The sequence below is a fragment of the Lepidochelys kempii genome, chromosome 1 (genome assembly GCF_965140265.1).
Source record: "Lepidochelys kempii isolate rLepKem1 chromosome 1, rLepKem1.hap2, whole genome shotgun sequence".
Taxonomy (NCBI): Eukaryota; Metazoa; Chordata; order Testudines; family Cheloniidae; genus Lepidochelys; species Lepidochelys kempii.
This window is the reverse complement of record NC_133256.1, coordinates 113,425,236-113,452,086: the sequence shown is the minus strand read 5'-3', so window position 1 is coordinate 113,452,086 and position 26,851 is coordinate 113,425,236. Positions and strand designations below refer to the sequence as shown.

General features: G+C 45.6%; 1 protein-coding gene across 5 annotated transcripts in view; it reads left to right on the top strand.

Annotated features, from left to right (window-relative positions):
* Window positions 1-26,851, top strand: part of LOC140914077 (opsin-3-like) — a 150,837-nt gene that overhangs the window by 2,705 nt on the left and 121,281 nt on the right. For all 5 annotated transcript variants that reach the window (XR_012159758.1, XM_073351092.1, XM_073351108.1 and 2 more), the window contains exon 2: window positions 8,892-9,409. Coding sequence is in view for 4 of the 5 variants with exons in the window: in XM_073351092.1 (XP_073207193.1) it covers window positions 9,064-9,409 (346 nt within the window). In the remaining variant the exon portion in view is untranslated. The remainder of the gene's footprint in view (window positions 1-8,891; window positions 9,410-26,851) is intronic.

Below are 26,851 nucleotides of genomic sequence, written 5' to 3'. Positions count from 1 at the left end.
ATAAAAACCCCTTAATGCTAGCAAGCTCAATAACTTTCAAGTCACAAGCTATGCCCTTCTTTCTGGGCAAAGTTGAAAGAACTGTTTAATCAACGCAAAGCACTGATCATACTTATTTCCCTCTTTCCCATAAGATCGCTTCAGAAGAAACTGCCAACAGTGATGGGAGTCCCTGCATTCAGCATCTTGTTGACTCGTATTTGTCAGAACTATTTTTGAAATTTGTAACACATAAAATAAAAAAATGCTCTATTGAATTTAGTTGGTGTCTTGTACTGATGTCCAAGCCATTTCTTTAAACCAAATGCTTTAGATCATTTTCAGTGTTTTCCTTCCCACCCAAAAACAAGTTAATACAGAGAGACCTTGCAGTGCAGTTTGATGAATGCTACGCAATTCATTTACTAATGCCATTTTTTAAATGTTGGAAAGCCACTTAGAGATCTAATATTAAAAAAAACAAACAAAAAACAGGATTGACTGTTCAGTTAAGAATTTCCTAATCAGAAGAACTGAAAAATCATACTGATCTAGGGCTCAATCCTGCACAGTGGTGAAGTAAGTTGGCATTGAAAGTACTTGAGCATCTCACAGCAGAACTGAGCACTTGGGAGGATCGAATCCATATTACTCAATTATACGCTAATATTAAGCCAGGATAAATCCAACTCAGGGTCTCAAATAAATAAATAAATTAAATGAAGCCCAGGGCTTTCTTAACACCATCATTTGGCATGCGGTTTGTCTAAATCTATAAAGAAATTTAGGATATTTGTATCTGCATTTGTGTTTTTAATATGGGACCTATTCTTAGCTAGCACGGAACTTCAGATTTTCCCCATTAGATATCCTTATGTTCTCCTGGAGACTTAAGCAAACCTTACTCAGCCTGCTTTTTATTTTATTTGGCAGTATCAGCAGACATCCCCAATGTGTGTGGTTTAAAAAAAAAAATATTTTGTTTCTCTAACCGATACATATTTCTGCATAGGAGCTAGGTATTATTGTCATATACATAAGGAGTTTATGGCACTTTACAGCAACGACAAACGCATACCTTGCCTTAAGGAGTTGATAGTCTGAGGTCCCAACTCTGTAAATATGCAGGTATATTGCTTTGTGCACCAAGGATTTATTCATAAACTCGGTAGAGATCCCCCCCCCATGTTAAGTTACTCACATGCTTGTTTATAAGTTTGTAACCTAAGATCTTGTCTATGCACAAAAGTTATATTGTGTGCTGGTACGATTAAAGTGATACAACTCTCCTTGTTTAGATGCAATTATATTGGTATGAAAGTGCTTATACTGGTATAGTTTATTTCCATACCACGTGAAAGGAAATAAGCTATACTGGTGTAAAGGCACCTTTACACTGGTATAGCTGCATCCACACTATGGGTTGTACCAATATAATTATTTTGGTTTAAAAATATTCCACACCCCTATGGTCTGGTCTACACTACGAGTTTATGTCAGATTTAGCAGCGTTACATTGAATTAACCCTGCACCCGTCCACACAACGAAGCCATTTTTTTCGACATAAAGGGCTCTTAAAACTGATTTCTGTACTCCTCCCCAACAAGGGGATTAGTGCTGAAATCGACATCGCCGTTTCGAATCAGGGTTAGTGTGGATGCAATTCGAAGGTATTGGGCTCCGGGAGCTATCCCACAGTGCACCATTGTGACCGCTCTGGACAGCACTCTGATGAACTTGGATGCACTGGCCAGGTGTATAGGAAAAGCCCCGGGAACTTTTGAATCTCATTTCCTGTTTGGCCAGGCGAGCTTATCAGCACAGGTGACCATGCAGTCCCAGAATAGAAAAAAAGAGCTCCAGCATGGACCGAACAGGAGGTACTGGGTCTGATCGCTGTATGGGGAGAGGACCATGCTATCAGAACTATGTTCCAAAAGATGAAATGCCAAAACATTTCAAAAAAATCTCTGAGGCCATGAGGGACAGAGGCTACAGAAGGGGCGCAACACAGTGCCACGTGAAACTTCAGGAGCTCAGACAAGCGTGCCAGAAAACCAAAGAATCGAACGGATGCTCCGGGACAGAGCCCCAGACATGCCGCTTCTACGCTGAGCTGCATGCAATTCTAGGGGGGGCTGCCACTACTACCCCACCCCTGTCCATGGACTCCGATGATGGGTACTCTCTGCTATGCCTGAGGATTTTGCAGATGGGGAAGATGAAGAGGAGAACTACGAGCTTGGGGAGAGCACACAGCACACCATTCTCCCCGACAGCCAGGATCTTTTTATCACCCTGACTGAAATACCCTCCCAACCCAACGAAGCCGGAGAAGGGACCTCTGGTGAGTGTACCTTTTTAAATATAATACATGTTATAAAAGAAAGCGTTTTTTAATGATTAAGTAGCCCTGAGGACTTGGGATGCATTCGTGGCCAGTACAGCTACTGGAAAAGTCTGTTAACGTGTCTGGGGATGGAGCGGAAATCCTCCAGGGACATCTCCATGAAGCTCTCCTGGAGGTACTCTAAAAGCCTTTGCGGAAGGTTTCTGGGGAGAGTAGCCTTATTCCGTCCTCCATGGTAGGACACTTTACCATGCCATGCTAGTAGCAAGTAATCTGGTATCATTGCATGACAAAGCCTGGCAGCGTATGGTCCCAGTGTTTGCTGGCATTCAAACAACATCTGTTCTTTATCTCTTTGTGTTATCCTTGAGAGAGTGCTATCGTTCATGGTAACCTGGTTGAAATAGGGGAATTTAATTAAGGGGACATTCAGAGGTGGCCGTTCCTACTGGGCTCTTTGCCTGTGGCTGAAAAGAAATCCTCCCCACAGTTAGCTGCGGGGGGTGGGGGGTGGGATTGGCGCTGAGCTGTTCGCGTTTGGCTAGCAGGGATCTTCCCTGATACCAGCCACACTGTGCGGGGAGGGGTAAAGCGATCATCCCAGAGAATTGGATGGTGGCGGGGGTGGTTAGTTTGGTTTCTGCTGCTGCATGTTAACAGGAAAACCACAGCACGAAGTGGCCAACTAACGTGCTTTGCTTGGTATGGGAGAGGAGGGTGCTGCTGTTATGAAGGTTGCAGAAGCCGAAAGACTATGGCTTACCATGGCCGCCTGCAAGCCGAATTCTGTTGCCCGGCACTGCGTGTGTGATCTCTAGCACCAAAGCCACAGGCACTCAATATAAGATGTAAAATGCGACCTTGTACCAAAATCACATATGCTATGTAATGTGAATGGCGTTGTTCACCATGAAAGAGTATAGTCATTGTTCTGTAAAATGTATCTTTTTAAATACTTCACTCCCTTTTTTTCCTCCAGCAGCTGCAAATGTTTCAAGCCTCCCTCCTCCTCCCAAAGGCGATCTCAGATAAGGCGGCGAAAAAAACACACGCGAGATGAAATGTTCTGAGCTCATGCAGTCATCTGGCACTGACAGAGCTCAGCAGAATGTGTGGAGGGACACAATAGCAGAGTACAGGAAAGTGGGCGATGAACGTGAGGAGAGGTGGCAGCAGGAAGATCAGAGGAGGCATGAGGCAACGCTGGGGCTACTGCGGGATCAAACGGACATGCTCCGGCATCTGGTGGAGGTTCATGAACGGCAGCAGGATCACAGACTGCCGCTGCAGCCGCTGTTTAACTGCCCTCCCTCCTCCCCAAGTTTCAGAGCCTCCTCACCCAGATGCCCAAGAATGCAGGGTGGGGGAGGCTCGGGGCACCCAACCACTCCATCCCAATGGACAGCCAAAGCAACAGAAGGCTGTCATTCAAGAAGTTTTAAAGTGGCCTTTTCCTTCCCTCCTCCCACACCCCACCCGGGCTATCTTGTGAGTTATCTCCCTATTTTTATAATCAATTAATAAAGAATACAGGTTTTTTAAATGATAGTGACTTTATTTCTTTTGCAAGCAAGCTGTGATCGAAGTGGGGAGGGTGGGTGGCTTACAGGGAATTTAGAGGCAACCAAGGGGCGGGTTTTCATCAAGGAGAAACAAACAGAAGTGTCACACAGTACCCTGGCCAGTCATGAAACTGGTTTTCAAAGCTTCTCTGATGCTCAGCACTTCCTGCTGTGCTCTTCTAACTGCCCTGGTGTCTGGCTGCGCATATTCAGCGGCAGGTGATTTGCATCAGCCTCCCATCCCGTCATAAACGTCTCCCCCTTACTATCACAGAGATTGTGGAGCACACAGCAAGCAGCAATAACAATGGGAATATTGGTTTTCGCTGAGGTCTGAGCGAGTCAGTAAACTGCACCAGCGACCCTTTAAACATCCAAATGCACACTCTACCACCATTCTGCACTTGCTCAGCCTATAGTTGAACATCTCCTTACTACTGTCCAGGGTGCCTGTGTACAGCTTCATGAGCCAGGGCATTAAGGGGTAGGCTGGGTCCCCAAGGATAACTATAGGCATTTTTACATCCCCAACAGTTATTTTCTGGTCTGGGAAGTAAATCCCTTCCTGCAGCCGTTTAAACAGACCAGAGTTCCTGAAGACGCGAGCGTCATGAACCTTTCCCGGCCATCCCACGTTGATGTTGGTGAAACGTCCCTTGTGATCCACCAGTGCTTGCAGCACCATTGAAAAGTACCCCTTTTGGTTTATGTATTGGCTGCCCTTGTGGTCTGGTGCCAAGGGGATATGCGTTCCGTCTACAGCCCCACCACAGTTAGGGAATCCCATTGCAGCAAAGCCATCTAGTATGACCTGCACATTTCCCAGAGTCACTACCTTTGATAGCAGCAGCTCAATCATTGTGTTGGCTACTTGCATCACAGCAACCCCCACAGTAGATTTGCCAACTCCAAATTGATTCCCGACTGACCTGTAGCTGTCTGGCGTTGCAAGCTTCCACAGGGCTATTTCCATTCGCTTGTGAACTGTGAGGGCTGCTCTCATCTTGATATTCTTGCACTTCAGGGCAGGGGAAAGCAAGTCACAAAGTTCCATAAAAGTGCCCTTACGCATGCGAAAGTTTCGGAGCCACTGAGAATCCTCCCAAACCCGCAACACTATGCGGTCCCACCACTCTGTGCTTGTTTCCCAGGCCCAGAATTGGCGTTCCATGGCCCCAGTAAGTCCATGATCTCCAAATTGCTGGGGACTGTGGTTTTAGAGAAATCTGTGTTCATGTCCTCCTCACCGTGCTTCCATCACCTCCTCGCCTGGTTTTTCAGGTGCTGGTTCTGCATAAACTGCACTATAATGCACAAGGTGTTTACAATGGTCATAACTGCTGCAGTGAGCTGAATGGGCTCCATGCTTGCCATGATATGGTGTCTGCTCGGGCAATCCAGGGAAAAGGGCGCAAAACGATTGTCTGCCATTGCTCCGATGGAGGGAGGGGCGACTGACAACATGGCTTACAGGGTTGGCTTACAGGGAATTAAAATCAACAAAGGGGGTGGCTTTGCATCAAGGAGACACAGAATGGCCCTCTCAAGGATAGAACTCAAAACCCTGGGTTTAGCAGGCCATTGATTTCATGGAGGGAGGAGAAAATGAATACAAAACAAATCTGGTTTGATTCTTGTTTTGATCCACTTCATCTATCTTTATACATCTTGTTAGCAGCAGACGGTGCAGTACAACTGCTGGCCATCGTCGTCTCCTGGCTGCTCATTAGAAAACGGTGCAGTAGGACTGTCGCAGGACTGAATCGCCATTAGACAAAACTTAAAAGGGAAATGACCTGGCTGAGTCACTCCCATGTTTGCCCAGGCGCCCCTGACCAACCTCACCGAGGTCGGCTAAAAGAGCACCCTGGAGTACAGCGATGATGGCTACCAGTCATATTGCACTGTCTGCTGCCAAAAGGCAATGAGCTGCTGCTGTGTAGCAATGCAGTACTGCGTCTGCCAGCACCCAGGAGACATACGGTGATGGTGAGCTGAGCAGGCTCCATGTTTGCTGTGGTATGACATCTGCACAGGTAACCCAGGAAAAAAGGTGCGAAACGATTGTCTGCAGTTGCTTTCACGGAGGGAGGGAGGGAAAGGGGGGGCCTGACGATATGTACCCAGAACCACCCCCGACAATGTTTTTGCCCCATTAGGCATTGGGATTTCTACCCAGAATTCAAATGGGCGGCGGAGACTGAGGGAACTGTGGGATAGCTACCCACAGTGCAACGCTCCGGAAGTCGACGGTTGCCTCGGTACTATGGACGCACTCCGCCGACTAAATGCACTTAGAACATTTGTGTGGGGACACACACAATCGACTGTATAAAAACGCTTTCTACAAAACCGACTTCTATAAATTCGACCTAATTTCGTAGTGTAGATGTGGCCTTTGAAATAGTTATACCACTACAAAATCTGTGTGTGGATGAACTTTGAAGCCAAATTCTTCAATACTATTGGTTGGGTATAAACAAGGACAGAGTTGGGGGGGCTGAGAGCAGGATGAGTCTAAAATAAGTGGTCAGATGCAAAAGAGTTGGGTAAAGCTGTATGGGATATGGGAAAAAAGTAGACTACATTTTTAGATTGATCTGAAAAGCATCTATAGTTTATAATTCACAAAGGTAAAGTCATAATACATTGTGTACTTTAAATAAAATCATTACAGTAATGAGATGGATGTAGCAATATGGCTGTTTGGAAGTGCACAATAACTTGTAAGTATGGTACAATATAAAGAAAAATTACATGCTAGAAAAACGCATCATGACACCAGAGAGACATTGCATGAAACAGGTAAACAGAATTTTTAGTAAATTCTGTTTAGCTGTTTTGTGCCATACCTTTCTGCTGTTGCGATGCATCTTTCTAGCAAGTACTTCTCAGAGAAACTACTGGTTAGAAGAAATGCAAGGGTTAACACATTTCATTTATCTATATCCTTTCTTCTTAATGAATAATCTTTCTGGGAACACTTGGCTTCAGAAACAGAAATTTTAACTCCCCTTTTTTAATTTGTCTTTTAGTTCAGGAAGCTAAAGATACCATGTACTTTTAAATTCAGAATGGAAATCTCTACAACATCGTAACTGTCCTTTTAGTTCCCCTTTAACAAAAAAACTATATAAAATAAGAATATAGACTAATTATGTTCTCAGCAACCTGTCCTGAAAGCTGTGGCTAAAGAGTTAATACATCTTTCATGATATTGTACTTTACTAGTTTCCTTTTTCTTTGTGTTATAGTCTCTGTGGTATTAATTAATTACAATTTAATTAATCAAATACAATATATTTATATAATGAATATATGATATACATTTTTAAGTCTGTGGGGGGAAAAAGCATTGAGAAGCTGGTTGGAGTCTCTGAATCGTGGAGACTAATGTCTAACAGCCAGTGAATGCAGTAGATATGAAATAGATCTCATATGAAATAGGTCTTTCAATCTTGCAATGTGTTCTACCTTCAAGGGATGCACTAAAATGCTGCTGCTTGGGTATGAAAACTCTTCCTATTTCCCTTCAGATTGTTAGTAATCAGTAATCACATATAGTATAGTAGACCCTGCCACCCCCGCCCCCCCAAAGCCCCAGTCAGGATTGAGACTTTGGTGTGTTGGGAGCTGCACAAACACAGCAGGAGACGCTGGAGAGCTTAAATAAAACCATATTCCTTACAGTGGTGAGCTGGAGCCAGTTCACCGGTTCGTTAGAACAGACTGTTAAATTTAGAAGCCCTTTTAGGGGACAACCGGTTCTAAAATGGCTTCTAAATTTAACAACTGGCCAAAAGTGGTGCCTTTGGCGCCAACTCCGTGGGTGCTCTGGGGCTGGAGCACCCACGGGGAAAATTTCATGGGTGCAGAGTACCCACCGGCAGCTCTCTGCCCCACGCCCGGCCCCAGCTCACCTCACCTCCACCTTCTCCCCTGAACATACCTCCCCGCTCTGCTTCTCCACCCCCCGCCCCAGGGAGGCGGAGGTGGAGCGGAGGTGAGCTGGGGTGGGGGGGGGCGAGGAGGGCCGCCCGCGCCACAGCAGGTAACCCAGGGAGGGGAGGGGCGCGCAGGGGAACCGCTCTTTGCCCCAGCTCACCTCCGCCACCCTGGGCCTGAGCGCGAAGCCGCCGCCTGCTTCTCTGCCCTCCCAGGCTTCCCGCGCAAACAGCTGATTCACAGGAAGCCGGGGGAGGGGGCGGAGAAACAGAACAGGGCGGCACATTCGGGGAGGAGGCAGAGGCGGAGCGGAGGTGAGCTGGGGCCGGGCGAGGGGTGGGGCGCTGCCGGTGGGGGCTCTGCACCCACCAAATTTTCCCCGGAGCACCCACGGAGTTGGTGCCTAAGGCACCACTTTTGATGTGATCAGTGGGGGAGCGGCCGGTCCACCTGCTCCCCCCCAGCTACGCTCCCCCACCCCTAGGAGCCAGAGGGACCTGCCAGGTGCTTCCTGGGAGCTGCCCCAGGTAAGCACCCCCTGGACTCCCCACCTCGGCCCCTGCAGGTCCCTCTGGCTCTTAGGGGCGGGGTGGGCACCGCTACGGTGGCCCATGAGACCCTCCTGCCCAGTTCTGGGGGCAGTCAGGGGACAGGGGAGGGAGGTGGATGGGGCAGGGGTCTGGAGTGGGGGCGTCAAGGAACGCGGGGGGTTGGATGGGGCAGGAGTTAAGATTTTGGCAGCTCATCACTGATTCCTTACTAAATATTTTCTCACACTAGTGCCTGGGTTATAAAGTGCCTAAGTGGTCTTTTGCGTAATAGACTGCTGGCTAGAGGGAATCCTTCTAGAATAGCTTTCATAAATACAAAAAGCACTCTAAGACTTCAAATAACGGATTTTATTTATGCAGAGAGAAAACAAAAGACTGAGTTTTAACAAAAGTTCTTTTTGCCAAAGGGGAAGAACTGTTAACAGACAATGTAGCCTCTTGGTATTAATACGAAAAGAATTGTCTTGGAGATAATGCTTGTTGTTTTCTTTCCATGTGTGCAGGATGTTTTTGCCATGAAGAACTCCTTTGTGACAACGGGACTGATCACAATTACTAGAACTTGCTTTGCTCTGAAGACCTGGCAGTTTTTTAAGATGCCTTCTACCTTTGGTCTAAAAGTACTTCTATAAAGTAGCTAGAAGATCTGGGAGTAGAACTCTCCAGCCTACTATAATGTCAGAAATGAGTACCAGCTGGACAGCCAACCTGAGCTTTGGAGCATCTACAGATCCTCATGAGCCACGAACTGGACTCTCTAGAACAGGGCACACCATAGTGGCTGTTTTCCTTGGATTTATCTTGGCATTTGGCTTCTTGAATAACTTGATTGTTCTCATACTCTTCTGCAAGTTTAAAACCCTGCGCAACCCTGTGAACATGCTACTGCTGAACATCAGTGCCAGTGACATGCTAGTGTGCATCTCCGGCACCACACTCAGTTTTGCATCCAACATCCACGGCAGATGGATTGGAGGAGAGTATGGTTGCATGTGGTATGGCTTTGTCAATTCCTGCTTTGGTAAGAGTTTAAAGATTTTGTCTTTATTATTTATTATTATTTTATTATATGACTATTATTTATAATATGGTGGCTGTGGAAAATGTATGTGTACCATCAGTGCGACTAGCTCAGTTCTAAGACTTCTAGCTTTCTAGGACCACACGTACCACTTTGGATTATATACCCCTGTAGTATCTGATGTATAGTCATGCTCCCATGCAGCATAATTTCACCAAATGTAGCCTCCCTGATGCTCTACTGATGCTAAACATCCAAGACAGCCATCTTCCACTGGGCAATTGCCACTTTACCACAGTGAGCTGTCAATAGTAAAGTGGCAGTGTATAATTAAAGTGTATTTTTAGATTATCTGAAAATAGATTCTCAGCACTAAGACTGTCTTGTTTTTTAAAAACATATATCCAGATCAGCTTATCATCTTGCTCTGCCTGTCAGTTCTGTTTTTGTGAGCCACCAATGTATTGAAATATACAAGAATTCTGTTCTCTGGATTAATTGGAGATCAGGTTTGCTGTATACTTTAGTACCCAATCTGCTCACATGAATATATTAGATATATGTCCCTTGTGCCAGTGATGAGCTGCCAAAATCTTAACAACTAGTTCCCTCCTCACCCCACGAGGGGGTCGTTGCCCACCCCCGCCCCCCGGGATTCCTGCCCCATCCAACCCCGCCTCATTCCTTGACGCCCCCCCCTGGACCCCTGCCGCAACCACCCCCCTCCCCTGTCCCCGACTACCCCCAGAACTGGGCAGGAGGGTCTCGTGGGCCACCGTAGTGGGTGCCCACCCCGCCCCAAGAGCCAGAGGCACCTGCCAGCGGGCTAGGTGGGGAGTCCCGGAGATGCATACCTGGGGCAGCTCCCAGGAAGCATCCAGCAGGTCCCTCTGGCTCCTAGTGGTGGGGGAGCGTAGCTGTGGGGGGGAGCAGGGTGAGCGGCTGCTCCTCCACTGATCACATCAAAAGGGGCGCCTTAGGCGCTGACTCCCTGGGTGCTCTGGGGCTGGAGCACCCACAGGGAAAATTTGGTGGGTGCGGAGCACCCACTGGCAGCTCCCCGGCCTCAGCTCACCTCCACTCTGCTCCGCAGCTGAACGCGTCACCCCGCTCTGCTTCTCCGCCCCATTCCCCCGGCTTTCCGCAAATCAGCTGTTTGGCAGGAAGCCGGGGAGGGCTGAGAAGCAGGCGGCGGCTTCCCGCTCAGGCCAAAGGTGGCGGTGGTGAGCTGGGGCAGAGAGCGGTTCCCCTGCGCGTGCCCTCCCCTCCCCCCCGGTTACCTGCTGCGGCGCGGGCAGCCCTCCTCGCGCCCCCCCGCCCCAGCTCACCTCCGCCTCCCTGGGCCTGAGCACGAAGCTGCCACCTGCTTCTCAGCCCTCCCAGGCTTCCTGCTGAACAGCTGATTCGCGGGGAGCCTGGGGGGGTGGAGAAATAGAACAGGGCGGCACGTTCAGGGGAAGAGGTGGAGGTGAGCTAGGGCCGGGGGTGGGGCGGGGAGCTGTCGGTGGGTGCTCTGCACCCACCAAATTTTCCCCTTGGGTGCTCCAGGGCTTGAGCACCCATGGAGTCGGTGACTAAGGTGCCACTTTTGGCCGGTTAAATGTAGAAGCCCTTTTAGAACCCTCACGGAACAACCGGTTCTAAAAGGGCTTCTAAATTTAACAACCGGTTCTCGCGAACCAGTGCGAACCGGCTTCAGCTCACCACTGCTTGTGTCACTTCAGTTCAGCCTATACATGCGCACACCAAATCCTCTACTGCCCTGATCTTTGTTACTACTGGAAGGTCTGAACAGGAGATTTGAAAAATTCAGTCTCTGTCCAGTGCTTTTTGGGATAATAGATGGGGAGGAATAACTTCAAGATGTATTCCGCTCCTTATAATTTAGCTTATTGCTATCATTCATGGAGGAAGGTGGAGGTGAAAGAATAGATTAACATGTACATTTAAGGGGTTAGCAAATGTACATGGAAGTGACATTTGTAGTGCATTTGGCATGTCAGGTCTCCTGTCTGTTACCAGCTCTTCTTTCTCTGCTGCAGTGTGGATGCATCTCAATAGATATATCTGGCTTTTTTCATCAGATTGTTCCAATATAGATCTACTCAACAAAAATTTGACCTTCAACAAGCTGATATTAGTGAAAAAGTTATCACCAACTACGTCTCTTTCAGTCTTATACCAGGGCTGAACATGAACTCCTCACTGTCTGAACACAAACTTGATGATAAACCAACAGAAATACTGTATGGTCTTCCGTCTCAGACCAGCTCTTGACACAATCCGGCACAAAGTCACGATCATCTAATAGGTTGTCATCACACAACAACTCACTTTCAGAGTTGAAAATCCTTTTGATAAGCTCAGAAGCAGAAAATTGTGCCCATTTGTTTGCCATCTTGAAATGTGCATCACAGAAAATAGCCTCAAGAATCTCCTGAGTCTGTAGTTTTGAAGCACAATACCTAGCCGGAGGGTGAGAAAACCTGGATTTGTGCTGGAAATGGCCCAACTTGATTATCATACACATTGTAAGGAGAGTGATCACTTTAGATAAGCTATTACCAGCAGGAGAGTAGGGTGGGAGGAGGTATTGTTTCATGGTCTCTGTGTATATAATGTCTTCTGCAGTTTCCACAGTATGCATCTGATGAAGTGAGCTGTAGCTCACGAAAGCTTATGCTCAAATAAATTGGTTAGTCTCTAAGGTGCCACAAATGCTCCTTTTCTATTAGTCAAAGAAATGGCTGTATATATTGTAGGCAATAGAACTAAGGAAGCAGTATTCCAGAAAAGGTCACGGCGGGTAATCAGATATTTCCATTTTGTTTATAGTTTGAAGTTATTGGCAACTCCTTTGCTGTTACAGAAGGTTTTGTACGTTATTTCATCAATTTAAAGGACAATGACTTGCTCCTTCAAAGTAAATCCTGTAGTGAGAATTTTATACGGTTACTTATCACCTTTTTATCTTGCATTGCACGAACTAAGGAACTCCATGTAAGTCAAATCCCATTGACTTCCGTGATACTCACTGGGGCAGGGACAGTTTTGTTCTGTGTTTGTACAGCACCTAGCACAGTAAGATTCTAGTCTACGACTAGGGCTTCTAGTTGCTATGATAAAATAAATAATAATAATGCCACTCAAGGCTCTGTCCATGCAGAGCTTGTTGCAGGAGCAAGGTCTTAATTCTCTTCTGTAAAAAGGTGTCACGGGGTTCACTCACTGTATCTTGCACCTCCAATGGCAGCTCTGGGGATTAGCTCTTGCCAGATGCTACCCTCCTCTGGTGGTGTCTCTCTCCATCATCTCTTTCAGCCTGTGCCCCTCTCACTCTCAGAGCTGTAGCTTCCTGTTTGTGGCTTGGTCCTCCGGCCAGGTCACTAAGGACCTCTCCTTCTGGGGAAATCAAAGTCCTTCCAGACTGGCTGGCATCTCCAACGCCCTGCACCACTTCCCAGTGGGTGGTGTCGTCAGACATCACCGGTGTGGTGCTCTGCTCTGTTTAATGTTGATAACAGTCGGCTGCGAGCTTGTGTTCCTTCTGTGTGCTGCCCCGGCTCTGCAGGTTGCTGACACAGCAGACCCCGAGAGAACCCCCAATGACCATAGACTCTGATAAGGTATGAGGCACCTGGCCAGTTTTATTGCCAAATGAAGCACAGTAATAGTTTCCTGCAGACTTTATAGGACGTACTACAAATATGTGCCCCCTGAGAATGGACCGTCTCCGTCAGTGGCAGGACTCTCCACTTCCGCCTAGACTGGACAAAGACACCGCCCCAGGGATGCATTCTTATACACAAATACAAACAAGTTACACATCACTCCTGACGTATTGAGGTGCAACCTCTCCATGTAGTAAGGTGCTGGCTTTCACCTTGTGCATGTTGGTTTGAACAAAGCAACTCTATCCATCATATTACCCTTTTGCCCCTGTCTTTAGGATGGTCAGCCTGTTCCTTGTTATCTATGTTGAATGTGCTTGTCCTGGACTGTTCTGGTACCATCGTGGTGCATGTTTATATTATTAGTGCTTAGCACCTTTTAGGTATGTGTTTAATTGCAGCAGCAGCCTTCTTCTTGACAGCTTCTGTGAGCAGGGCCTGCCTCTGGCTCACAGCTTAACTTTGCTTTGTGTGAGGAAAGTCTTGACCATTACTTTAGTTCAGGCCTTAGGCCTCATACCGGGCCTCTGATACAAGGGCTTATGCATCGGGGCCTCATCTTACCACAGCTGGTGGGGGAACCCAGGCCCACCCTCTACACTGGGTTCCAGCCCAGGGAACTTATAACAACCATCCAAGGTCTATACGGTCCTACCCGTTGCTGTTGTTTTCCTGGGCTTCCCTCTCTTTCTGGGTTTGCCAGCCCCAAGCGCCGTCCTCCCAGGGAGTGACTGTAGACTATGTCCTAACAGCCTATTGCTGCTCACAGCTCCTGGGCTTTATATGGGTCCCTCCTATTCCTGCCCAGCTAAGCCTCTTTCCAGTTAGTGACCTGCTTCCTGTCTTCTTCCTCAAGTGCAGCCCAGGCAGTTAATTGGCCTGCCTAGCCACTTTAATCCCTCGAAGCTTTGCATGGGGTGCTCACCCCATCACAAAAAGGTTTAATCCTGCAAGGGTCTAAGCATCCTCAGTTCCCAATGAAGTCCGGTAAGATTGCTTAGCATCTTGCTGGTTGGCACTCAGACTGTGGTTTAAGGGATGCTTGTTATAAACAAGTCTGAAATGAAGCATAACCAGTCTTATGTTACAGAAGCTTTAGTTCCCTGGCTAGCCTAAAAGCTCTCCTTTCTGAGTGAGTAAACTTGACTCTCTCTTGCACTTATACGCCTGTAGTCATCAGTGTGACGTAAATGAGTTTTCATGGGTGGTAGTTTTTCATTAAAAATATATTGCTATTTTAAACAAATGAAGAAAAATGATGACAACCAGTGGGAGTGCACTTCGGATGCTTACAATACCATCATTTTTACAATGCCATTTCCCTTATACCCCCCGAAATAATATTAAAACCTGCAGGGGAGAATGTACTTTTAAAATTTCAAGCGAACAATGTTAAAATTGGTGCTTGCACTCAAAACAGTAAGCTAAACACAGTTTATAAATAATGACAGGGCCTCTGCTTGGACATAGTTTAGAAAGCCAAAATGCCTTAGTCCCATATTACTTTAGGATGACAAATGTATGGGGAATCTTGAGCAGAAAGGTTATTTTACTTCTGTATTTGGCACTGGTGTAACTGCTACTAGAGTATTGTGTCCAGTTCTGGTATCCACAACTCAAGAAGGATGTTGATAAATTGGAGAGGGTTCAGAGAAGAGCCATGAGAATGCTCAAGGGATTAGAACATATGCCTTCTAGTGATAGATTGAGCTCCTTGAGTCCATTTAGTTTAACAAAGAGAAAGTTAAGGGGTGACTTGATTACAGTCTATGAGTACCTACATGTGGGACAAATATTTGATAATGAGCTCTTCAGTCTAGAAAGGTATAACATGATCCAACGGTTGGAAGTAGAAGCTAGACTAATTCAGACTTGAATTAAGATGTACGTTTTTAACAGTGAGGGAAATTAATCATTGGAACAATTTTCCAAGAGTTGTGGTGAATTCTTCATCACTGGCAATTTTAAAACTAATCAGATGTTTTTTCTAAAAAATGTGCTCTAGGAATTATTTTGGGGGAAGTTGCATGACTTGTGTTATACATGAAATCAGACTAGATGATCACAATGGTCCCTTCTGACCTTGGTATCTACAGATACCTCATGGTGGAGGGGGTACTTCATTTAAGTGAAGAATTAGTGGGGGAAGCAAAAGTGGATGGGAATCTGGGAGGCAGTGACCATGAGTTGGTTGAGTTCAGGATCCTGACACAGGGAAGAAAGGTAAGCAGCAGGATACGGACCCTGGACTTCAGAAAGGCAGACTTCGACTCCCTCAGGGAACGGATGGCCAGGATCCCCTGGGGGACTAACTTGAAGGGGAAAGGAGTCCAGGAGAGCTGGCTGTATTTCAAGGAATCCCTGTTGAGGTTACAGGAACAAACCATCCCGATGAGTCGAAAGAATAGTAAATATGGCAGGCGACCAGCTTGGCTTAATGGTGAAATCCTAGCGGATCTTAAACATAAAAAAGAAGCTTACAAGAAGTGGAAGGTTGGACATATGACCAGGGAAGAGTATAAAAATATTGCTCGGGCATGTAGGAATGATATCAGGAGGGCCAAATCGCACCTGGAGCTGCAGCTAGCCAGAGATGTTAAGAGTAACAAGAAGGGTTTCTTCAGGTATGTTGGCAACAAGAAGAAAGCCAAGGAATGTGTGGGCCCCTTACTGAATGAGGGAGGCAACCTAGTGACAGAGGATGTGGAAAAAGCTACTGTACTCAATGCTTTTTTTGCCTCTGTTTACACTAACAAGGTCAGCTCCCAGACTGCTGCGCTGGGCATCACAAAATGGGGAAGAGATGGCCAGCCCTCTGTGGAGATAGAGGTGGTTAGGGACTATTTAGAAAAGCTGGACGTGCACAAGTCCATGGGGCTGGACGAGTTGCATCCGAGAGTGCTGAAGGAATTGGCGGCTGTGATTGCAGAGCCATTGGCCATTATCTTTGAAAACTCGTGGCGAACCGGGGAAGTCCCGGATGACTGGAAAAAGGCTAATGTAGTGCCAATCTTTAAAAAAGGGAAGAAGGAGGATCCTGGGAACTACAGGCCAGTCAGCCTCACCTCAGTCCCTGGAAAAATCATGGAGCAGGTCCTCAAAGAATCAATCCTGAAGCACTTGCATGAGAGGAAAGTGATCAGGAAGAGCCAGCATGGATTCACCAAGGGAAGGTCATGCCTGACTAATCTAATTGCCTTTTATGATGAGATTACTGGTTCTGTGGATGAAGGGAAAGCAGTGGATGTATTGTTTCTTGACTTTAGCAAAGTTTTTGACACGGTCTCCCACAGTATTCTTGTCAGCAAGTTAAGGAAGTATGGCTGGATGAATGCACTATAAGGTGGGTAGAAAGCTGGCTAGATTGTCTGGCTCAACGGGTAGTGATCAATGGCTCCATGTCTAGTTGGCAGCCGGTATCAAGTGGAGTGCCCCAAGGGTCGGTCCTGGGGCCAGTTTTGTTCAATATCTTCATAAATGATCTGGAGGATGGTGTGGATTGCACTCTCAGCAAATTTGCGGATGATACTAAACTGGGAGGAGTGGTAGATACGCTGGAGGGGAGGGATAGGATACAAAAGGACCTAGACAAATTGGAGGATTGGGCCAAAAGAAATCTGATGAGGTTCAATAAGGATAAGTGCAGGGTCCTGCATTTAGGACGGAAGAACCCAATGCACAGCTACAGACTAGGGACCGAATGGCTAGGCAGCAGTTCTGCGGAAAAGGACCTAGGGGTGACAGTGGACGAGAAGCTGGATATGAGTCAGCAGTGTGCCCTTGTTGCCAAGAAGGCCAATGGCATTTTGGGATGTATAAGTAGGGGCATAGCGAGCAGATCGAGGGACGTGATCGTTCCCCTCTATTCGACATTGGTGAGGCCTCATCTGGAGCACTGTGTCCAGTTTTGGGCCCCACACTACAAGAAGGATGTGGATAAATTGGAGAGAGTCCAGCGAAGGGCAACAAAAATGATTAGGGGTCTAGAACACATGACTTATGAGGAGAGGCTGAGGGAGCTGGGATTGTTTAGCCTGCGGAAGAGAAGAATGAGGGGGGATTTGATAGCTACTTTCAACTACCTGAAAGGGGGTTCCAAAGAGGATGGCTCTAGATTGTTCTCAATGGTAGCAGATGACAGAACGAGGAGTAATGGTCTCAAGTTGCAGTGGGGGAGGTTTAGATTGGATATTAGGAAAAACTTTTTCAGTAAGAGGGTGGTGAAACACTGGAATGCGTTACCTAGGGAGGTGGTAGAATCTCCTTCCTTAGAGGTTTTTAAGGTCAGGCTTGACAAAGCCCTGGCTGGGATGATTTAACTGGGAATTGGTCCTGCTTCGAGCAGGGGGTTGGACTAGATGACCTTCTGGGGTCCCTTCCAACCCTGATATTCTATGATTCTAAGAAGTACCAAAGTTTTCTAATTTAACACCCATATCACCAATTTGGGGGCCAGATTATGGAACCCTTACTCACATTGGGTGAGTCTGAGGTTCAATGACTACACTGCTATTTTTAGCCCTGCAGCGCAAGCCTGAGACAGTTTACCTGACCTCTGAGACTTGCTGTTGCAGATCTGTTTTTGCAGCGTAGATATTGAACTCAGTGAGAGGGCGGTGGTTTAAGACACAGCCCTCTCATCGGCATCTCCCACGGGCTAGCTTAGGTAGTTCCGCGCCTAGCATGTTGGCTTTGGCTTTTGTGGATTGCAATCTAAAGTGACCCTCTCTCCCCATTAGTTGTAGAGGGACCCTCAGGCTTTGTGGATTGTAGTGTTGTTCCTGTGATTTTCTAGGCACCTGGAAGTTTGGTGTTGTGAATTCAGCTCCTGGTGAGGGTGACAAAACAATTTCCGCTTGAGTTTGTTGTAACACAAACAAACACCATGTACAACTCATGTAAGCCCTCTCAGCACGGTTACCCGGGTGCCTCTAAGCCAAATACATGTTACATAGAGAGAAAAAGTAACACTGACACCACGCAAAATAGTCTCTTACCAGTTTAAGCACCTGATCCAGCAAACCCATACTTACATTAGTATTTACTCATGCGAGCAACTCCTGAAGGATAGGTTGGAGACTTGGGCTGTGCATATGTTGAAACAGGTTTGGTAATTTTGTAGGACATTCTTCTTTTAAGTCCTTAACTTTTAAGTGTAGACCCTCACACAAACAACAGAACACAAAGCCCTATTCTGTACTTGATACTCACTGAAATGGAGAAACTCATGGTATTGTTGTATGTTTTAGGTTCCATTACCTGGTCACATGTGAGGGCCATTTTTGATTGCTTGCTTGCAGCAACCAGAATACACATCTATATTGTGTAGAGAAAATATGTAAACAACATATCAGATTATAGCTAGCTGAAAGGGGCTTAGATCTAGGATTTCCTGCAAAGTGATGTTGAATACGAGCCAACTATAAAAGGTCTTGGTTGTTAGCTCTCTTTAAAAAGATGGAACATTTTTTCTGGTGAAGTTAGATTTAGTCAGTTGCATTTGATAGCACTATTCCTTAATCTTAGTGCACAGTGTTAATGCAGGAAATGTTGTGCTTTCTGTCAAACATGCTGTATTAATGGCCTCATGTTGATGCAATAAAATGCCAAGGCCAACCGTGTCTTTAATCATTTAACTTATCTATGAAGTAATATATTATTGAAATATATTAGGCCAAATCCTATCTTCAGTTATAACTCTGCATCCTCATTGACATCCATGGAAGTGGATGGGTATAAGTGAAGTTAGGAACTGTATGGTAAAATGTATTCTATATAATCAAGCAAAAGAACCAAACCAAACCAAACAAACATGGGAGAACTCTTAACTGCTTATCATGAAAAGCTATTAATTTTCTTTGATTTTAGTAGACTTTGATCTTCTTCCACCTGCTTTAGCACCTCCTAATTGAAGGTCATTAAAATCACTTTCCTAAATTTTGTAAAAGTTAAAAACATTTCATGCAGCAATCTCTGAAATTTGCCAACGGGGAGAGACATTGCCTTTTCTCTGCCTATTTAAATTACAATTAATTAGGCAAATGGCTCCTTCATAATGACTGACATTTATTTTCCATTACAGTTTCTTTTAGGAAATGTTTAATTAGGACATAGACGTTTTCCAGACCACGAGCCAAATGAATGCTTAGAGAATGCTCATAGACAGTCATTGATTCAATGATTCCAAATAATTACATGATGATAGGTGATAATTAAAATATTTAAGATTGTCCAGCTTCTCAGCCATAAGATATTTCTCATGTAGAGCTATTACAGTTCTGCTTGTTAATGTGTCTGCCAGTGTCCTCAGTAAGTAAAAAGAAAAGGAGTACTTGTGGCACCTTAGAGACTAACAAATTTATTTGAGCATAAGCTTTCGTGAGCTACAGCTCACTTCATCGGATGCATTCAGTGGAAAACTATGCATCCGATGAAGTGAGATGTAGCTCATGAAAGCTTATGCTCAAATAAATTGGTTAGTCTCTAAGGTGCCACAAGTACTCCTTTTCTTTTTGCGAATACAGACTAACACGGCTGCTACTCTGAAACGTCTCAGTAAGAAAGTTATATGTAGAAAATAAAAACCAGCAGGAGCTTATTCAGGGGATAAGGCAATATGCCACGTTTATTGTGAATACAGAAAGAATCAGAGTAAGCAATCAGTTATAGCTATAATATTCCATTCACTCACACATTCATTCACACACACACACGCACACACACAAGTTCTGCAAGGTTGTTGTTATAGTTACCAGCATTAGAGCTGCTCATGCCCAATCACTGGCCAGGTGGCCTGGACACGAGGAGGGAGCGGGGCCTTGTCAGATGCGCATCTGATGCTCCTGGAAGTTGGTTGCAGAACCAGACTCAAAGTCCTCAGTCTTCAGGGTCTGTTTTTAGGGATTTATCCTCATACAAGGATATAGGGTTTGCTTCGTCATGCTGTTCTCAAGTGACAGTTAATCACGCAGATGGCACAGCAATGACGGTTTGTTGTTATCTTGTTCTTCGGCTCCCCTGTCCTTGGGGTGGCTGTGGATGGATTCTGGTGTGCCCTCAGGGTTATCAGACTGTCTCACCCAGCGCATTCTTCAGCCAAATGATCTTGGGTAGTTGTTTTTCTTATTCTAAGGCCGGGCACTACAATCTTTTATTACTCGTCAAACATCCCACCGCAATCACACGCTATTTCACTTAACATATTTCCTGTCACATCTACATTTTATTACCGATTCATTCTTTAACAGAACCATTCTAAAATCATTGGGGCATGACAGACTTCAGTAAGCCCATTCATACCACTTGTTACATATGAGAAGAAAACAAGCAAGTTAAGAATGAAAGAGTGAGGGGTTAACAAATTTTATTTCTGAGTTCCGGAAAACAGAGTTGTAACAACAGCTGTCCTAATGTTATCTTATCACTTTAGAACAGACTTTTTGTCTTGGGATGTTCTCCTGTAATTAATGCAGACCTTGTAAACTTGTCAGGCATATTTCAATTAGCACAGACTCAGTCAGGCTGAGAAGCATATTTCTTTCTAATGGTCAGGCCAAATCCAGGGTCTGTTCTGAGCCTTCCCTTTCTCATACTTTCCCCTATAACATAAATGTATTAATTATTGCTTTTATCCAACAAGAACACTTCCTGAAATGAAAAAAAATACTTTAATACTTTGGCAAATTTTTGTCAAATAAGTGTATTGTTGGAGAAAAGTGGGGGGCTTCTGAATGATATATCTAAGTTGTTTAGATTTGTATTTTCCTAAACTTTGAAAAGGGACCAACATTACAGGGGAAGTATCTTCCAAACACACTTATTCGGTAAATGGCATGTGAGTCAATAAACCACAGCCTCTATTGATTCACAAGCCATTTATAATCTTTGTGTATTTCACAGCCAGTAGAAGTACTACTTAAATAATCTATACCCCCGCCTGGGAGTCAGAAGTTTTCTGGATTATTGAACTAATATGACCTCTTGTTGCTTTAATCTTTTCTATAATTGACACAGATGATGCTAGCGATTGACTGGAAATGCTAGGGAGAGTCACTCTGGGGGCAGCTGCAATACACTGATGTCCTTGTCCTATTTTTTCTTTTAAATGTTCATATTGCATTTCACTTTTATGGACCCTAAGTGATTGGGGATCTGGTTACTCAAGAGACCGCCTCTTTCCCAGTGCCACACAACCCCAGATGAGATCAATGGAGGTACCTGATCTAGAGAGGGAGAGGGGAGGAGCAGGGACGCGGTGCGCTCAGGCGAGGAGGCGGAGAAGAGGCAGGGCCAGGGCCGGAATTTGGGGAAGGGGTTGGAATAGGGGCAGGGAGGGGGCAGAGTTGGGGTGGGGACTTTGGGGAAGGGATTGGAATGGGGACAGGGAAGGGATGGGAAGAGGCAGGGCAGGGGTGTGGCCTCATGGACTAGACGAGCAGTCTGAGGTATGAAGTTCAGCATGTATGAGTCTTTGCTGTGAGTAGTTGGGAAGAAGGTTTGTTAAAAGTGGCAATGTATTTTGTATGAATAGTTACTTTAAAAAGTTCCTGCCATTACAGCTATGTTGATAGACTGTTAGTGTAGATCATCATCAGTGTTACTGACCACATAAGGAATAGTTACAGGTGTTTATATTTTATTAAAACCCCTCTTTGCATTACAGTTTTAAAAAAGTTAATACCTTGACTTTTAATAGCATACTGTATTACTCTTCATTTTTTATTATACTTTTGTATTGTTGTATGAAAAGATTTCAGTGATGTGGCCCTCAGGCCAATGTACTAGTCCTCATGTGGCCCTTGGGGTGATTTGAGTTCGAGATCCCTGCTCTAACACCTAGGTGCTTTGAAGCAGGAACATCTTCCTGGTTGTAAACCTCTGAAAAGATATCAGTTTGCACATGCTCAGAGGTTTGTTAGAGGCTGCCATTTTTTTTTACTATTTACCATGTTCTTGTTCAAACATTTCAGCTGTAGAGTCAGGATCAGAGACAACATGTAATTAAGGGATCAATCACACCACACAGACAGCAGTTAGACAAAGTGGCAAGTCTTCAATCAACCAATAGGCTGAAATTTGTTTGCATAAGCTGGTTGGATAATTAAATATATTTGTAAAAATCAAAACCTATTTATGAACAATTCATGAACAGAAAAAAGAAAGCTAAGTAGGTAGCATAACTTTTTCAGAATTAATAATTAAACTGTCTTTTAAAATCAGCACTAGCTCATGGCTCTGCATAAAATATGTATGTAATTATTTATAAGGTTCAAAACCATCAGTTATTTCTACCCTTCTGGGTTTTGCCTGGGCCTGAAGCAGAAATACTGAAATGCCAGTGAGGGAGCAAATCCTACTATACTTTTAGTGTATTTGGAACTAGAAAATAGTGTACTTTAATGAGATTTCTAGAGCTAGCAGCCAGGGGTTGGCATTGACTTTGGATACGCATCTAAACTGTTACTCAAACTGAAGCTCGTGAGTTTCACACCTCACTTTTATATACAGAACCAATAATGTGCACGTCAGTGGCCTTCTGAGTTCTGCCTACTGTGTTAACAGAGGACCTCATTAAATCCACCTAACTAATAAGCCTAATGAAGTTAAATAATTCATTAGAGCTCCACACAGCAGCAAATGTAATACAGACTAGAAACTAGCATAGCAAAGCTGACAAGTTACATATAAACCCTCTCAGAGTTCAGCTTTTCAGGGAGGAGACATAAGTGGTTTTATACTGTCTCTCTGGGGCTTTAATGTCCATATAGTAAAAAAGTGAATTGTAGTAAATATGTCTAGGACTTTGATGAGTGTAGAAGCAGCTTCTTTTCCCCAAGTCAGCTACAATTAAAATTTTGTTTGGTCTGTACAGGCCTTTGGTAACAACTCCCCAGGACTCAGCCTTAATTCACCAAAAGATTTGCTGAGTTTCACAAACCACTTGGTAAATCCTGGCAGAATTTTCCAAAGGAAGAGTGTGGAGCATCTCAGATCTCAGGCTGAGGTGAAACAGTCACAGCATCAGCTGCAGCAGGAGCAAGTAGAGCATTGTACAGTAGAACCTCAGAGTTACGAACACTTCGGGAATGGAGATTGTTCATAAATCTGAAATGTTCGTAACTCTGAACAAAACGTTATGGTTGTTCTTTTAAAAGTTTACAACTGAACATTGACTTAATACAAATTTGAAACTTTACTATTCAGGAGCAAAACGCTGCTTTCCCTTAATTATTTTAGTAGTTTACGTTTAACACAGTACTGTATTGTGTTTGCCTTTTTTCCCCCCTGTCTCTGCTGCTGCCTGATTGTGTATTTCTAGTTCCAAACAAGATGTGTGCCTGGTCTACACTGGGGGTGGGGGGATCGATCTAAGGTACGCAACTTCAGCTACGAGAATAGCGTAGCTGAAGTCAACGTATCTTAGATTGACTTAGAATCACTTACTTCGTGTCCTCGCAGTGCGGGATCGACAGCTGCCGCTCCTCTGTCGACTCCACTTCCGCCTCTCGCCATGGTGGAGTTCCGAAGTCGACAGCAGAGCGATTGGGGATCGATTTATCGTGTCTACACTAGACACGATAAATCGATCCCCGATAGATTGATCACTACCCTCCGATCCGGCGGGTAGTGTAGACGTGGCCATTGACTGGTCAGTTCGTAACTCTGGTGTTTGTAACTCCAGGGTTCTACTGTCCTGCAAATATTCCTGTACATATAGGTGTATTGCTTTTCCATCACCTACAGGACTGCAGCAGAGGAATAGGATGATGGCGTGCCAGGAAAAAATATCTGTTAGTCCAGACTTAAATAGTCTTTTTGTAACACCCTGTTGTACACAAACACTTTATGACACAAGAAATAAAGCTAAGGATTAAACATTCTTCATGGTGAGAGCTGACAGTGGAAGTACTTTGTGAAACTTTGCCTGCATTAGACAGAGCACAACTGATAGCTTAAAACTGAATTTGAGGATGAGCATAAGTAGGACTTTGTGTTCTTTAGGACTGGGACAGCTCACTACAAGACCACTGAGATATAAAGAATAATGTTGGTGGTGGAGGAGGATCATTGTACCTAGCTGTCCTACTGTTACCTGTTACCATTTTAAAAGTACAATATATTGTTCATTGTGAGGGAGCATGGCGTGTGTGTATGTCTGTCCATGCTACACATTATCCATCCCCCCAAAATAAACCACCTAGAGTTGCACAGTTGCACACAACTCAGAAAATTAAGGTTCTGGTAATCTGCAGTTGTCATATACAGCAAACCACTGCACCCATACTCCTCCCATTAATCCATCTCCCTTGGGACTATTCCATATCTCTGAGCAGCTTTCAAGAGACACCGCTTTATTTAAACAAATAAAACAACCTGCTAAAGACACACTTCCTTCTTTCCTCCTGGGGTGAGGACTCCCCTCTTTGCTAGGCAGTTCCAAACTCCTCCTGCCTCCCAGAAGGCAGGAACTCACACAGGAATCACACCAACACTGAGTGCTTAATTTGCAATGAAAGAGCTGCCAAGGCTCAAGCAATCCTTTTACATTCATAACTGATTCAGCAGGCCCAGAGGTGCTGGGGCTATGAACTGCCAAGCCTAGAGGTGCCAGGGCTCAGCCCTGGTAAGACCTGGCACAAATTAAGCACTGCCATTGCCTAGTTGTAACCCAGTGCCATCATTAGTGCAGGCAGAACCCCAGCATCATTACAAAGAAGAGTCAATGTGTGTAAGGCATAAATCCATGATGCCTAAAAGAGAGTCAGTTACATCTAATGCCCCTCCAGTCTCAGCTTCATAGTCCTGCATTAAGGCATATCCTTCCCTTTGAACAGACAGCTGCAGCAGCACAGGAGCTAGCAAACAGAGCTGTAAACAGGGGAGTTTGAGTGGGAGTTCTGTTGGAGGAGAAGGTATTTGTGTGTGTTTGGCTTTGTATTGGTAGTATTTGTATGTGTAGAGGCTTGTAGGGGCTTTGTGCTGGAAGAGAAGCTGAGCCCTGATTAGGGGGCGGGGCTTCACTGACTAGGGGTCCTATAAAGGTAGCAGCCAGTCAGGCAGCAGCACAGACAGCTGCAGCAGCACAGGAGCTAGCAAACAGAGCTGTAAACAGGGGAGTTTGAGTGGGAGTTCTGTTGGAGGAGAAGGTATTTGTGTGTGTTTGGCTTTGTATTGGTAGTATTTGTATGTGTAGAGGCTTGTAGGGGCTTTGTGCTGGAAGAGAAGCTGAGCCCTGATTAGGGGGCGGGGCTTCACTGACTAGGGGTCCTATAAAGGTAGCAGCCAGTCAGGCAGCAGCACAGACAGCTGCAGCAGCACAGGAGCTAGCAAACAGAGCTGTAAACAGGGGAGTTTGAGTGGGAGTTCTGTTGGAGGAGAAGGTATTTGTGTGTGTTTGGCTTTGTATTGGTAGTATTTGTATGTGTAGAGGCTTGTAGGGGCTTTGTGCTGGAAGAGAAGCTGAGCCCTGATTAGGGGGCGGGGCTTCACTGACTAGGGGTCCTATAAAGGTAGCAGCCAGTCAGGCAGCAGCACAGACAGCTGCAGCAGCACAGGAGCTAGCAAACAGAGCTGTAAACAGGGGAGTTTGAGTGGGAGTTCTGTTGGAGGAGAAGGTATTTGTGTGTGTTTGGCTTTGTATTGGTAGTATTTGTATGTGTAGAGGCTTGTAGGGGCTTTGTGCTGGAAGAGAAGCTGAGCCCTGATTAGGGGGCGGGGCTTCACTGACTAGGGGTCCTATAAAGGTAGCAGCCAGTCAGGCAGCAGCACAGACAGCTGCAGCAGCACAGGAGCTAGCAAACAGAGCTGTAAACAGGGGAGTTTGAGTGGGAGTTCTGTTGGAGGAGAAGGTATTTGTGTGTGTTTGGCTTTGTATTGGTAGTATTTGTATGTGTAGAGGCTTGTAGGGGCTTTGTGCTGGAAGAGAAGCTGAGCCCTGATTAGGGGGCGGGGCTTCACTGACTAGGGGTCCTATAAAGGTAGCAGCCAGTCAGGCAGCAGCACAGACAGCTGCAGCAGCACAGGAGCTAGCAAACAGAGCTGTAAACAGGGGAGTTTGAGTGGGAGTTCTGTTGGAGGAGAAGGTATTTGTGTGTGTTTGGCTTTGTATTGGTAGTATTTGTATGTGTAGAGGCTTGTAGGGGCTTTGTGCTGGAAGAGAAGCTGAGCCCTGATTAGGGGGCGGGGCTTCACTGACTAGGGGTCCTATAAAGGTAGCAGCCAGTCAGGCAGCAGCACAGACAGCTGCAGCAGCACAGGAGCTAGCAAACAGAGCTGTAAACAGGGGAGTTTGAGTGGGAGTTCTGTTGGAGGAGAAGGTATTTGTGTGTGTTTGGCTTTGTATTGGTAGTATTTGTATGTGTAGAGGCTTGTAGGGGCTTTGTGCTGGAAGAGAAGCTGAGCCCTGATTAGGGGGCGGGGCTTCACTGACTAGGGGTCCTATAAAGGTAGCAGCCAGTCAGGCAGCAGCACAGACAGCTGCAGCAGCACAGGAGCTAGCAAACAGAGCTGTAAACAGGGGAGTTTGAGTGGGAGTTCTGTTGGAGGAGAAGGTATTTGTGTGTGTTTGGCTTTGTATTGGTAGTATTTGTATGTGTAGAGGCTTGTAGGGGCTTTGTGCTGGAAGAGAAGCTGAGCCCTGATTAGGGGGCGGGGCTTCACTGACTAGGGGTCCTATAAAGGTAGCAGCCAGTCAGGCAGCAGCACAGACAGCTGCAGCAGCACAGGAGCTAGCAAACAGAGCTGTAAACAGGGGAGTTTGAGTGGGAGTTCT